The sequence below is a fragment of the Moschus berezovskii genome, chromosome 1 (assembly GCF_049115385.1).
Source record: "Moschus berezovskii isolate FMDL1 chromosome 1, NW_MosBer_1.0, whole genome shotgun sequence".
Classification (NCBI taxonomy): Eukaryota; Metazoa; Chordata; class Mammalia; order Artiodactyla; family Moschidae; genus Moschus; species Moschus berezovskii.
Genome location: NC_142460.1, coordinates 79424893 through 79438648, shown reverse-complemented (window position 1 = coordinate 79438648; position 13756 = coordinate 79424893). Strand labels below are relative to the sequence as shown.

At 41.4% G+C, this 13756-nt stretch overlaps 1 protein-coding gene across 6 annotated transcripts in view; it reads right to left on the bottom strand.

Annotated features, from left to right (window-relative positions):
• The window catches only part of SIDT1 (SID1 transmembrane family member 1), a 103773-nt gene that overhangs the window by 59431 nt on the left and 30586 nt on the right, over window positions 1–13756 (bottom strand). For 5 of the 6 annotated variants that reach the window (XM_055426375.2, XM_055426293.2, XM_055426135.2 and 2 more), the window contains exons 2-4: window positions 13493–13614; window positions 12370–12540; window positions 3733–3778 (exon numbers count right to left, since the gene is read on the bottom strand). In XM_055426375.2, the coding sequence (XP_055282350.2) occupies window positions 3733–3778; window positions 12370–12540; window positions 13493–13614 (339 nt within the window). The remainder of the gene's footprint in view (window positions 1–3732; window positions 3779–12369; window positions 12541–13492; window positions 13615–13756) is intronic. The other variant, XM_088837052.1, reaches the window with a different exon arrangement.

Below are 13756 nucleotides of genomic sequence, written 5' to 3'. Positions count from 1 at the left end.
CAGAATGGGAGAAAATAATAGCAAATGAAGCAACTGACAAAGAATTAATCTCAAAAATATACAAGCAGCTCCTGCAGCTCAATTCCAGAAAAATAAACGACCCAATCAAAAAGTGGGCCAAAGAACTAAATAGACATTTCTCCAAAAAAGACATACAGATGGCTAACAAACACATGCCAAGATGCTCAACATCACTCATTATCAGAGAAATACAAATCAAAACCACAATGAGGTTCCATTTCATGCCAGTCAGAATGGCTGCTATCAAAAAGTCTGCAAACCATAAATGCTGGAGAGGGTGTGGAGAAAAGGGAACCCTCTTACACTGTTGGTGGGAATGCAAACTAGTACAGCCACTATGGAGAACAGTGTGGAGATTCCTTAAAAAACTGGAAATAGAACTGCCACACAACCCAGCAATCCCACAGCTGGGCATACACACCGAGGGAACCAGATTTGAAAGAGACACGTGTACCCCAATGTTCATCGCACACAGCACTGTTTATAATAGCCAGGACATGGAAGCAACCTAGATGTCCATCAGCAGACGAATGGGTAAGAAAGCTGTGGTACATATACACAATGGAATATTACTCAGCCATTAAAAAGAATACATTTGAATCAGTTCTAATGAGGTGAATGAAACTGGAACCTATTATACAGAGTGAAGTAAGCCAGAAAGAAAAACACCAGTACGGTATACTAACTCATATATGTGGAATTTAGAAAGATGGTAACGATAACCCTATATGTGAGACAGCAAAAGAGACACATGTATAGAACAGTCTTTTGGACTCTGGGAGAAGGCGAGGGTGGGATGATTTGAGAGAATAGCATTGAAACATGTATATTATTATACGTGAAATAGATTGCCAGTCCAGGTTCGATGCATGAGACAGGGTGCTCAGGGCTGGTGCACTGGGATGACCCAGAGGGATGGGATGGGGAGGGAGGTGGGACGGGAGTTCAGGATGGGGAACACATGTACACCCATGGCTGATTCATGACAATGTATGGCAAAAAACACTATAATATTATAAAGTAATTCGCCTCCAATTAAATAAAATTTTAAAAAAAGACTTTGAGGAAACCAAACAAAAAAGCCCCCATCTCCAGACTTTAGTAAATCTATCACTTTGAAGGACTGGCAAAACCCATTAAAACTTCATTTTGCATTCCATCATCCTCTTTACTAATCTTATCCTGAGAACCAGAGCAATTAAAATAGAACTTTTCAACAATCCAAAGCCTTCCAAGTGGGGAAAAATTATCTTAAGATTAAAGAGTATCATTAAGCTACTGTTTGGGAGTCTGTTCATGTCTTGTAACAGATGGCAATGCTCTCAAGAACCCACTTCATTTTACGTTTTTATTTTGGAGTTTGATTCAAATACATAGAATACAGGGCTCTTCCAAAGGTGAATACTCTGGAATTCCCAACATGTGTTCTTGGCTCTAAGGGAAACCATACTTTGTTACCCCGAAAGCATTATTATGGCTACTATTAGCAGTAATGAAAATTCACGCCATATATATTCCTATATATTCTAGGAGTAAGTTTTGTGCAAGCTATAGACTTCTACTGAAGTCTTATCTATATGCCAGAGTATTACCAATCTTCTTTTTTATAAATTGCTTTAAAGTTTATTTATTTAATTATTTGGCTTGCTGGGCCTTTGTTGCTACATGTGGGCTTTCTCTTGTTGTGGCGAGTGGAGGCTACTCTCAGTTGCAGTGTGTGGGCTCCTCATTGTGGTGACTTCTCTTGTTGTGGAGCATGGGCTGTAGGGCACGAGGGCGTCAGTAGTTACGGTGCAGGGTGTTAGTTGCCCCGAGGCACGTGGGATCTTCCCGGACCAGGGATCAAACCCGTGTCCCCTGCATTGGCCGGCAGATTCTTAACCACTGGAAGAATCACCAGCGAAGTCCCACCAGTTTTCTTTACCTCTAAATTACCATAAATCCCAAGTAAATAAACCCTTTGCCTTGATAATGTACTTTTACCAGAAAGAAGCAAATGATAAGGATCTAAAGCAATGCCTGGAATTGAGGCTAAAAACCACCTTCTTACATCCTGATTACCTATCCAGTTTCTGTAACTTGCTTCTATCTATAGTAACAGAGGCAGGCAGTGATGATGCAGGTTGTCTGAGTCTGTACAATGGTTTGGGTGAATTTAAAGGTACAGACTTTTTTCCTACAGTTGAAGAAGATGTAAAATATAGGACAAAATGGGAACAGTTATGAGTAAAATAAGACCTTATAGGTGTCAAAGAATTTCTGTTTTGTTTCATGAGTTTTTCTAGGTATATTTTACTCTAGTTTGTAATATATATACAAATTATTTGGACTTTAGTGTTTAATAATTTTTTTTAATGGAAAGAAGCTGCAATATATATAATCATCACTGGTTTTCAGTCTAAAAAGTACTCACGACATTCAGGACATTCAGGACTCTGGACTGGACTATTAGACTGTACTCTTTCTGCAGTTGGGGTGCAAGTTTTCCCCTTCCTATCTAGTTACCTCCCATTGCACCTCGCAACTAGTGCTTTCAAACATTTCATGAATTAAGTGACTGATACTTTGAGGTCAATGGACTGTGGGTCTGTAGTCCTCTCCTGTCACTGGGTGGCAGCATACATGCACTGTGGAGACTCACTGATGGGAAGTGTAACTCTTAAAGGTGTGCAGGTGTTGGTTTTGGCAGGTTTGGGGAGCTGACTGTGCACATTGATTTCCAGCTCTGTGTTCAGTGATGTCAATGATGGCAGTCTGAAATCGGCCAGGGTGGAGGTATTTACACTGCAGAAATGGGCAAACTCAAGAAAACAGGGCTTTCTCTCTGAGAACTGGTTCACCAGTTCACAAGTGATTGTAATAGATTTACAACAGCATCCATACAATACGTTAATCCCAGTTCTAGTATAACCAAGGCCACTTTTGACCAGAGTTGTATTGCAGCCTACTGCAATTTACAAGAAACATCAGGACATTAAATAAATCTGCTTTAAACTTGGCTATTGCATGAACCTACCTTACTCTTTCAGAATCTATGAAAGGAAAAAGGAAAGTAGCTAGCAGTATCACTAGAAAAGCAGCCTGAATCAATCAAAGTTTTAATCTGTTTATTTGGTTTATGATTATGGCCTAGTGGAGAGCATAACCCAAGTATCTAAATCTTCTGATAATTTTTGTCAGCATACCTGTTCTTTCTTAATGATGGGAGAAATGAATTTTATCCATAGTGAATAAATACAGAAGTGAATTTTAACACTGTAGATATTAAAATCTGTCTCATTTTTGTTATATTTTCCAGATCAGTTTTTTACTTTTGTATCTGTTTAGTGGTGGCCTTCCACTCTCTGTCTCCCCACCCCCATCCTAATTATAAGGTCTGTGCAGGCAGAAGTTGCACCGTTCTTCTTTATCCTTCTATCCCTGGCACTTAATACTGCCTAACACTGTACCTGGTGAGCATCCTTGGCCCACAATTTGATGAATGAAGGTTAAGCCAAGGAATATCTGTAAACATGTCATGCCTCCCATTTCACACCAGTTCAAGTGATAAGGTTAATGATGTGTCTAAAAACTCAGTTATATGAACCACATTCCAAAAATACAAATATAGCTCAAGTTGTAAAAGATTAAGGGCAACACCACGTGCTAACTCAACCTGTTACCCTGGTTTCTTTGGGTAAGAATCATGATAACCTTGAGGCCTTCACTTACCTGAGGTTGAGAGGGGCTGGCAGTGAAGTGAAAGGCAACATTTGTCCTGAGAAATACAAGGGAAAGGGGGAAAAGTGAAAGAAAAACATAAGTTAGCAAGCAAAAGTTATTTCTTAAAAAAAATCTCAAACTAGATGCAAGAAAAGCCCTACCCTTTGAGAAAGCAGTTCTGTCTGGGCCCATAAAATTGACAAAGTACACTGCATGGGAACTTGGTGGTTTCAGCTCTCAAGAATGATCAAGTTGGGGAAGGGATCAGTTTTATGTCTTTATAAAAATAAACCCATAAAGTTATACCTATACAAGTAAGTACTTTTATAGACATATTTGTCTTCAGATTCTCTTAAGATTTTACACTCAGTTATAGGTTTTAGGTGTCATAAGTGGGCTGAAAGAGAGAGGAAAAGAAGGGTTGAGGTTCTTTTGCATAATTCAGATAGAACTTAAAAATAATTTTGATATATCCATGGCAAAAATATCAGTTTTTAAAAAGCATGATGAATAGATAATCACCATGGGAGGGTCTCTAGGGATAGGAGCATGCCCTTCTGGCCCCAAGCACCCCACAGTTGTCTACATTTCCCTTCAAGATCAGGTTTTCTTTGGGTTAGGCGTTGCCCTCTAAGACCCTTCTTAAAATCCAAAAGAATATAATGAAGTTATTTTCTTTTCAATTATCAATTTTCTATAAATTATTTATTAGATATTTGCATCTTCTGTGAAAGACAGCAATGATCCAGCACTGAGGAGAGTGTGAGAAGGATGTGGGAAACACATTTGTAGCATAGAGTACTATTGGAAAGGACACATGTAAACAGTTCAAGAGACTGGAAAGTGCCAAAACAGATTAGGTCTTCTCTGTGGTCATGCAAGGGCTGTTTGGGGCTTTTGTTCTTTCTGGTTCTTGTCTCATCTTTAATTGTGAGGATCACTCACACATACTCACTGTACTCTCATTGCCTGCATCAGGAGAATGACATGATCCCAACCCTTCAGTGTGACCTGTGCTTCTGGAAACCTGAACTTCTGGGGCCCCGCCCCAGCTTCATCTGCTGGTGCTCTCTAAAGAGTCTTTCTTATCCACTCCTAATTTTTCCCTTTATAAAAATTAAACCATTTAAAATTTTTACTAAAGATTCCTTTAGAAAGGGCATGTCAGGACATTGAAGCATGAAATTTGTAATTGGAGGTATTGTTTAGCAGTCACAGATTTTGAGCACTGTTTCTAAAAGTAATGACAAACAATTTAGGCCATTAGCAGACTAGACTTAGAATTTAGCAATAGATACAATTTATATGGAGAAGGCAATGGCACCCCACTCCAGTACTCTTGCCTGGAAAATCCCATGGGCGGAGGAGCCTGGTAGGCTGCAGTCCATGGGGTTGCTAAGAGTCGGACACGACTGAGCGACTTCACTTTCACTTTTCACTTTCATGCATTGGAGAAGGAAATGGCAACGCACTCCAGTGTTCTTGCCTGGAGAATCCCAGGGGCGGGGGAGCCTGGTGGGCTGACGTCTATGGGGTCGCACAGAGTCGGACACGACTGAAGTGACTTAGCAGCATATATATATCCACTCTCAATAGAAATCATCATTAGAGTCAAGGGTTGGTTCTGCTGAAACATGGTTAGCAACACATGACCTTACTTCACATAAAGAAGCTGCTGCTGCTGCTGCTGCTGCTGCTAAGTCGCTTCAGTTGTGTCCAACTCTGTGCGACCCCATAGACGGCAGCCTACCAGGCTCCCCCGTCCCTGGGATTCTCCAGGCAAGAATACTGGAGTTGGTTGCCATTTCCTTCTCCAATGCGTGAAAGTGAAGTCGCTCAGTCGTGTCCGACTCTTCGCGACCCCATGGACTGCAGCCTACCAGGCTCCTCCGCCCATGGGATTTTCCAGGCAAGAGTACTGGAGTGGGGCGCCATCGCCTTCTCCGATAAAGAAGCTGAAGTTGTGTCAAATCTAGGTCTGTGCGTGCTATGAAACTCCACAGCCAGAGTCAGGAACCACATGCTGTGCATGGCTCTCTGCAGCATGGGGAATGTCATCTGCAGTTACCAGGGCAACAAGGGCCCTCAGTTCTGTCTGTTGCCAGGTCAGGGAAACGAAAAGGACGGTGGTTTTCTTGGCTGGCAACAGACAGGTTAAGATTTCCAGAAGCAAACAGTTTTCTTTGGCCAGAAATTTGTTTTTAAATTCTCCCCTGTCATTTGCATTCCAGTTAAGACATTGAATGTGTGGACATGGATAGGAATTTTCTGGGTTTTTTTCCCCTTGTTCTTTCTGTTTTCTTTACTAGTATAACACATACAAACTTTGAAAAAATATTATTTTCCTTAAGACATGTAATCTCCTCTTTCTCCTGGAGTCAACAGTGTGTGCAAAATAAACATGGTGTCTGTTGCAGATGAAAGGTTCTGCTTCCTTCCCCTTAGGCCTCCAGCAGAGGTGGAGCAGGTTTATCAGGAGTCATTAAACAACAGAACAAGTCTAATTGAGACACATGTACACCTTCAGTTTTAGAGAAGGAAGTGTATAATTTTGACTTATTTGTTTGAAAAAACTAAACACAGGAAACAAATGTTTACCTAATAAATAAGAAAACCTAAAAACTAACTTTGCTTCCTCACTGTGGCTAGCTTGAGGAAGAGTGAAAGAGAAAAAGAACAGAGGAGTCAAGAGAGATGGGAGAAGAGGGGACAGGAGGGTCCATGGGGAAGGGAGGGAGAGAGAGTGCAGGAGGTAATGAAACAGGACGAGGAAAGGGAGATGGGAAGAAAGGGTCAGTGGAAAGACAAAGTCAAAAGCTAAGTCATTGTTTGAGGTGAGTACAGAGAAGACTGCGAGATTCATATTCGTCTTATTATATGACGAATAAGAGCAGAGTGGGGATTCAAAACCCTCCCTTTGTCTGTCGAAGGAAATTACACTGGTTATTCACCTGGACTATGGACTTCAGAGTATCATTTCCCGTTATCTCCTTCCTGCCATCTGTCATGAACTGCCTTTGTTTACCACAAACCTCCCCACAGCCCTCCACCATCTGTAGCCTTCCACCTCATGGCTCTGGTCAGAGTATAAACTCTTCACACATGTGCTAAATTCTGTCCTTTCTTCTCTTCTCTGGGACTTTGCTTCTACAAAAATCCAACTGTCCTATAAACTTTATTTGCCTTGCTTCTCCTTGGTTTATAAACATACTCTAGTCTCAACCATTTTCAAAATAAATAACAAACAAATGCACCCAACAAAGTTGTTTCCCCTGAATTTCCCTCCTTCGATGTCATTCTGTATCCTCCCTCGCTTTCACAGACCAGCCTCTTCACAGGGTGCTGTGCTCCCACCCCTCATTCACCATTTCCTTTCCCCACTGCTGTCAGGGTTCTTTCCCTGTCATCTCCCTGAGGTTGCCAGTCTCCTCCTCTTGGCTAACTCCAGTGACTTAATCCCTCATGTTCTTTCCCTCTTTGTGACATTTGACACTGACTGCCACACCTTCTGCCTCGGAACTTTCCCTCCCGTGGGCTCTGGGACATCTGCTTTCCTGGGTTTTCTCTCACGCATCTGATCATGCCGATTCAGCTTCTTCTGAGAGTTCCTGTTTCTCACACCATCCCTTACATGAGGATATGACCTACAGTTTTTGATCTCCTCATTTTCCTTAACCATATATATCTTCATTCATATATGTATAACCATATAATTGCCATAAAAATCTCATATATATGTATTATGTATGCGTCTGTACACACACACACACACAGTTCTGCAATAATGCTAGAGAATCACAAGTTTCCACATTCAGCCCAGGGGTACCTCCAGAGCTCCACTCACTGAAGAGTGTTTCTCTGCTGGGCTTCTGCACGTCACTGTCCCTCAAGGCACCTCAAACTCCATATATGATCAAAATGGAATGTACTACCTTTTCCTTGACCCTTATCTGTCACGTCTGTCCATAAGCCTCACCTGACTTCTGATATCATTGTTGGAGTCATCTTGGATTCCCCTCCACAACTACTGCTCCCCCTGTCTTCCTCATTCTATTATAAATAGAATAAATGTAACACCCGAAGCACTGTCTTTGCTCAAGTAACATCCAATAAGAAAACAAACAAACAAACGTGAAAAGCAATGTAAATCATTATGTAGTCTACCCCAGATATCAAAGGGCAGTTACATAGATTGACGCATGACAGAATGATCTAAAAGCCTCTTCACTCATTCATTTCCTCAAAAATCTATTGCTATTTACAGCACAGTAGCTGCACTAGCACACTGAAAACTCTCTCTCGAAACAGGCTCAAGATCCCACTTGGAAGGCTACAGGACGGTTGAAGGATTCAAATACTCACATAAGACTGTATTTTTTAAATTTAAATTTAATTTATTTTTTAATTGAAGGATAATTGCTTTGCAGAGTTTTGTTGTTTTCTGTCAAACATCAGCATGAATCAGTTGTGGGTATACATGTGTCTCCTCCTTGTTTGATCATGCCACATGTATTTTTTGGATTTGTAAATTGTCCCCATGTGTATTATTTGACTCTCTTTCTCCATTACAACTTTGTTGCTGCCATAATATATTCAGGTCCTGGTAATATTTTTATTCTTCTCTATTCAAATAACTTTTCATTTGCCTATGTGCCTCTACCCTTCCCTCTCCAATTCATCTTCCACATGGCTACTAAAATCATCTCAAAGATCAGATTCATTAGTGGCTTCCATAACCTGCAAGGTGAAGTCTGAACTCCCTGGTACAGCATAAAGATCTCAAGGAGCAAGGATGGGGTACTGACTGCTTCTCCTCTTGTCTCCTGTAACTTCGCCTTGGGCACCACATGGCCCAGCCCAGCCTTCCATGTGAAGCTTCTCTTTGGTGGGCGCTGTGTCGCTCAACCCTCTCTCCTGAGCATTGCGCTGGAGTACGTTTGACACTCTGCTGGGTACCTGCACTTCAAGTTCAGCCTGAGCTTATCATCTCTTCCTTCCCTCCTCAAAATTCTCATTTTCTCTTAGAGGCACCGCCATCTGCAAGTTATATGGTCATCCTTGACTCTCCCATTTCCCTCACCCCAAATATTCAATCAAGCTTTGTCAACTTCACTTCCAAATTTTTCCAGTCATCTCCTTATTATTTTATCTTGATCACAGCATCAGTACTTTTAATTTCTCTGCCTCCAGTCTTGCCCCCTTCAAATCCATTCTCCTCACACCTATGACAATTTAGACAACTGTTTAAATTTCTTAACGGCCCTTCCAAGCTCCCCCCACCCCAGGGTCATGTGTCTGCCTGTTCCTGCAGCCTTCTGTTCTTCCCTGTCTGCAGCATCACACTCTGGCACACTGAACACCAGAGCAATAGTGTCTGGGGAAAAGAGTGAGGGAAAAACTAGGGTGTGTGTGTGTGTGTGTAGGCAGGTGCAGGAGAGTTAAGACAGCAAGGAGTAATGTTTTAAAGCATACTTTTATTTTTTAAGCTGGATTTAAATAAAGAAATGCTTATTGGAATTGAGAAACATTTTTAGGTCAACAAAAATTCAGAAGGCAGTTTTAAAACAGAAAGTAGAAATAGCATGTTATAGTGGGAAGAACTCAGAACTGCAAGTCAGAATCAAATCTAGTCTTGATTTTGCCCTTTCCCAGCTGTGTGAGTGTGTACAAATCACTCAACCTCTCTGGGCATCAGTTGCTCATCTGTAAAAATGAAATGAGTGAATTCAATCCCTTCAATCCCCAAATGTCCTTCTATTCTTAAAATGTATAATTCGAGAAAAAAAATCCCAGGATATGTTTCATGTACCTTCTAGTCTGACACAGGAAAATATACAAGAGTAACTTCAATGTTAGGAAAGTTGACTTAATTCTTCAGTATTTCTCTCAATACCTGGAGTCTGGATGTCCCCAGTCCTCAGCTCTTGCCTGATCCATCATTCTCTGGATTTCTGGGTTTCCAGCAATGTAGGATCCCTGGTTCTATCCCTGGGTTGGGAAGATCCCTTGGAGAAGGAAATGACTAACCACTCCAGTATTCTTGCCTGGAGAATTCCATAGGCAGAGGAGCCTGGCAGGCTGCCATCCACGGGGTTGCAAAGAGTTAGACACAACTGAATGACTAACACACAGCAAGGCTGGTGTGGGACAATCCAGGGCCAGGGAGGAAGGGACACATAAATCTCAGTTCCATCTCTTCTCTGGCTTATCTTAGTCTCAGAAAAGCTCTTGTAACTATGTACATTTTGAAACAGTCTTGAGTGTGGTTGCTGAAGTCAAGTCACATTGTGAGAGGCAGAAACAAAAATCAATGCGAGAATAGATTTGCAGTTTCACTACATGTGAATCATTCATTAACACTTGCAGACTTGTGACCTTATGACTTCAGTTTCACAGAATTAAGTTCTCCAAAGCGTCTAATTAGCCTTGGAGATACCAGCCCTAGAATTCAAGTACACTGCTACCAAGTGACAGTGACAGGTTAGACACATAGGCTTCTCTGAAGCTCAAAATGCCCTCTGTTCAAGTAATGTGTGCCACGTCCTTCAGATTATGAGCACGAATTCCCATACTGTTTAATATCACAAATAAATTTAAATATTAAAACAAAAACAAGAACCACATTTAGAAATTGCTTAAGGAAATTAATTACATAAAAAAAAAACTCAACAGTCAGAAAAATAAAAAAAAAAAAAAGAAATTGCTTAAGGGTCAGTCAGTCAGTTGTTCTCAACTCTGGCTGCACATTAGAATCACATGGAGATTCTATGAAAAATATATATACTATAATGATCAAACCTCCCTCCTAGATACTGATATAGTTGATCTTTTTCTGCCTTTTTGGTGGGTTAGGTAGGTGGTTCTTTGCTCTTGAAATCATCACATCACTTTTTTTACTCTGCAGTTAATTCAGGGACTTGTAAAATGCTCTATTTCTCCATCCTCTGGCCATTCATTAATCCATCTGCCCATCTATATCCAGGTATATATACACTGTCACAGGGTATAGAGAAGACCAAGATAAACATTTGATTACTATTAGCAACTCCACTGGCTACAGACTTCAGAATAAACTGCCTAAGAAAATTTAAGGAGTTTTATAATAGAGCAGAACATTCTGATCAGAAAAGTAAGCTGCAAAAATATGTTTCTCTATAGCTAATAATGCTTTTTGCATTAAGGAATATCTCGTATAATATGATATACTATATCAACTTTCTTTTATTTAGTATCAGCATGATATTTCTTTTACTATCTTTTATTTACGTTCATACATTCTTTTTTAAAGATTGTACTCTTGTCAGCAACATATAAATGGGCTCAAATATGCCAAGTAAGACTAAGGGGATTTAGGAAACCCATCACATATGATATGTTGTTCATTTTCATTGGGTAAATATAAACATTAATTCTCCTTCTGAGATTCTTCTGACTCTGTCCCAGAGTTCCAGTGAGAGGTCAGAGTTGGGATTGTTTTCTCAAGCAGTTTCTGGCCCTGAGATCTCCTCATTTTTGCCTCAGAAAACCTATTCACTCCATTGCAATGGAGTCTGAACCTAAACAGTGCTCAGACCTGTAGGCTCTAAGATCCTCAACCAGAAGAAGCCAGAGCCACAGAAGTTTGGGTGATACTGGAGATGGCCACCAAAATCTTGCCAGTGTTTTCTCATTGATTTGTAGAGGTTCTTTATGTATTCTGTATATGAGTCCTTTCTTATGTGTGTCAGAAACATATGCTCCAGTCTATGGCTTGTCTTTCTGTCCTCTTAATGATACCTTTTGATGAGTACAAATGAAAATTTTAATATAACCAATTTGGTGATATATTTTAAAAAGTTTCCTTAGAACACTGAAAAGGGAGGAAATGGTTTGAACCCTTGAGAACCCTTGAGCTTAGAGTAGGATGGGACAGGAAGCTCCCTGAAGTTTTTGACCTTATTAAAGAATAACCTTAGCCTTTCTGTTTACCTTTTTCACACAGATTTATGCAATATTTTACATGAGTAACCTCTGAGAGGGAACAGATCCTTTGGAGACAATGCCCTCCACTGAATTTGTTATACTCCATGTCTAATGTAAACAATTTGAGATGATGTATCCTGACTGATTTGGTTTCAAAAGACAGTGCAAAGAGAAGGAGGAAGCAGTCATTAAGTTTTTTACACAAAGGACAAAGCCACATAAAATATTTTCAGTCTGTATACATTCCTAACCAGAAAGAGAAAACTGGAACGGTAATAAGGATGAGAAAAACAGCTTAAGATCTTCCTTAAAACAAAACTAAAACTGCATTCAGGAAAGTGGCACTGGTGAGGAACACAGAAGTACCCATCACTAGTGCTTGGACATCACTCTAGCTTGGATGACAGACAGGAGGGGGTCCTCACAGACGCCCAGGAACAGATACGCCTGTCAGGTCCAGCACTCTCCCCTCTGCTCCAGTCCCCTTCTGTCTCCCTGTTGCACAGATTAAGGCCCTGCTGCCCAGCTGTGAGCAGGGAAGTTCAGAAGGTGCACAGACAGTATTCCAAGTGGATGACTTCCTTCTGGAGTGCTGATCTGGGAGGGAGGAAGCAGTACCAAGCACGCACAGCGCAGGAAGAGCAGACAGGTAAACAGAGAAAGGCCACAAGGAGTCCTGCTTACTGTAGCTGGAAGTGCTTGAGCTTGGTAACCAGCAGTTTGTACTGGGCACCCAGGGGCGCCATGGATGCGACATCTACAAATATCAGCTGCTCCAGAGGTCCTGTTTCATTGGTTGCTTCTGAGGGGCAAAGGGTACGGCTTACTTCCTGGTAGTTGTAGCTCCTCTGGTATCTGCAGCAGCCAGGGGAGGGAAAACCAGCGAGAAGGAAAAGGACACTCAATGAGCAAGCAGGGAAAGAAACGTTTCCTTTCAGTTCTCTCTGAATTTCTCTCCAGGTCCTTATATTTAAAACTTCATACTGGACCTACCAACAGTGATTTTTACAGCTAATGTACTTGACACAGAATTGTGTGACGTTATAACACAGATATGGAGACTGCTGAGGGCCAACCAGTTCACTTAGGCTGTGTCTGCATCACCACATCACCTTTCTAATTCAATCAGAAAATTAATCAGATTTTGGAAGGGAAAACTGTTCTGCTAAAACAACCTGATTGCATTTTGCCACTCTTGAAGCCTTTGCTAAACGAATATAGAGAAAGCCCCAGAGTCCAGGTCAAGGCATCAGAGTCAGTATTTCAGTCCTCACATTCTTAACCTCCAAAAGGATTTCACACTGTACTCCATGCCCATGTCTGTATGCTTTCTGGTTTGTTCTTGCTAGTGCTGTAGTGCCCTATATAGTTTCCCCTGTGAAAATATAAACTCCGTGAGGAAGAGACTTCATCATTGTTTTCCACCACTGTATCCCCAGCATCTATCATTTAGTAATGCTCAATAAATATTATGGGATAAAGAAAGCACACTCGGTGAACGTTGTGGAGAATGGGAGGTGTGACTCCTGTTAAGGTGACTGCAAGGCCTAGCCCTGTCCTCCATGGATGATGCACTAACCAACCAAAACATTCTTCAGTTGCTATAATTCTAGGTTCTTATCAGAGATTATCAAAGAGGAGAGAAGCTGAACCGGTCAGGGCATGTATCATGTCAACTCTTTGCACTTAGCATGCATACTGTGTCAGCGTGTCGAACATCTGATTTCTCTAGGGAAAAGAGCAGTTGAAGTCTCAGATGTTGAAGGAAAACAAACGTAATGAAGCTGTCAGGGAAAGATCCACTTACAGTCCTTGGAAGAGCAGAGGAACCTGCCAGGACAGCACCTCTTTCTGCTGGCGAACCACAACCAGGACCGGGTAGTCGAGGTTTTCAGAGGAGCTGTTCACGTACACCCTCACGGCAGTCACCTGCGAGCAGGGCAGAGACAGACATGTACATCATAGCTGCCATCAGAAGCTCCGGAAAGCTTCAGTTCTTACATTTGCTGCTGACCATAACCCACTCCAGGATTCTTGTCTGGAGAAGTCCATGGACAGAGGAGCCTGGCGG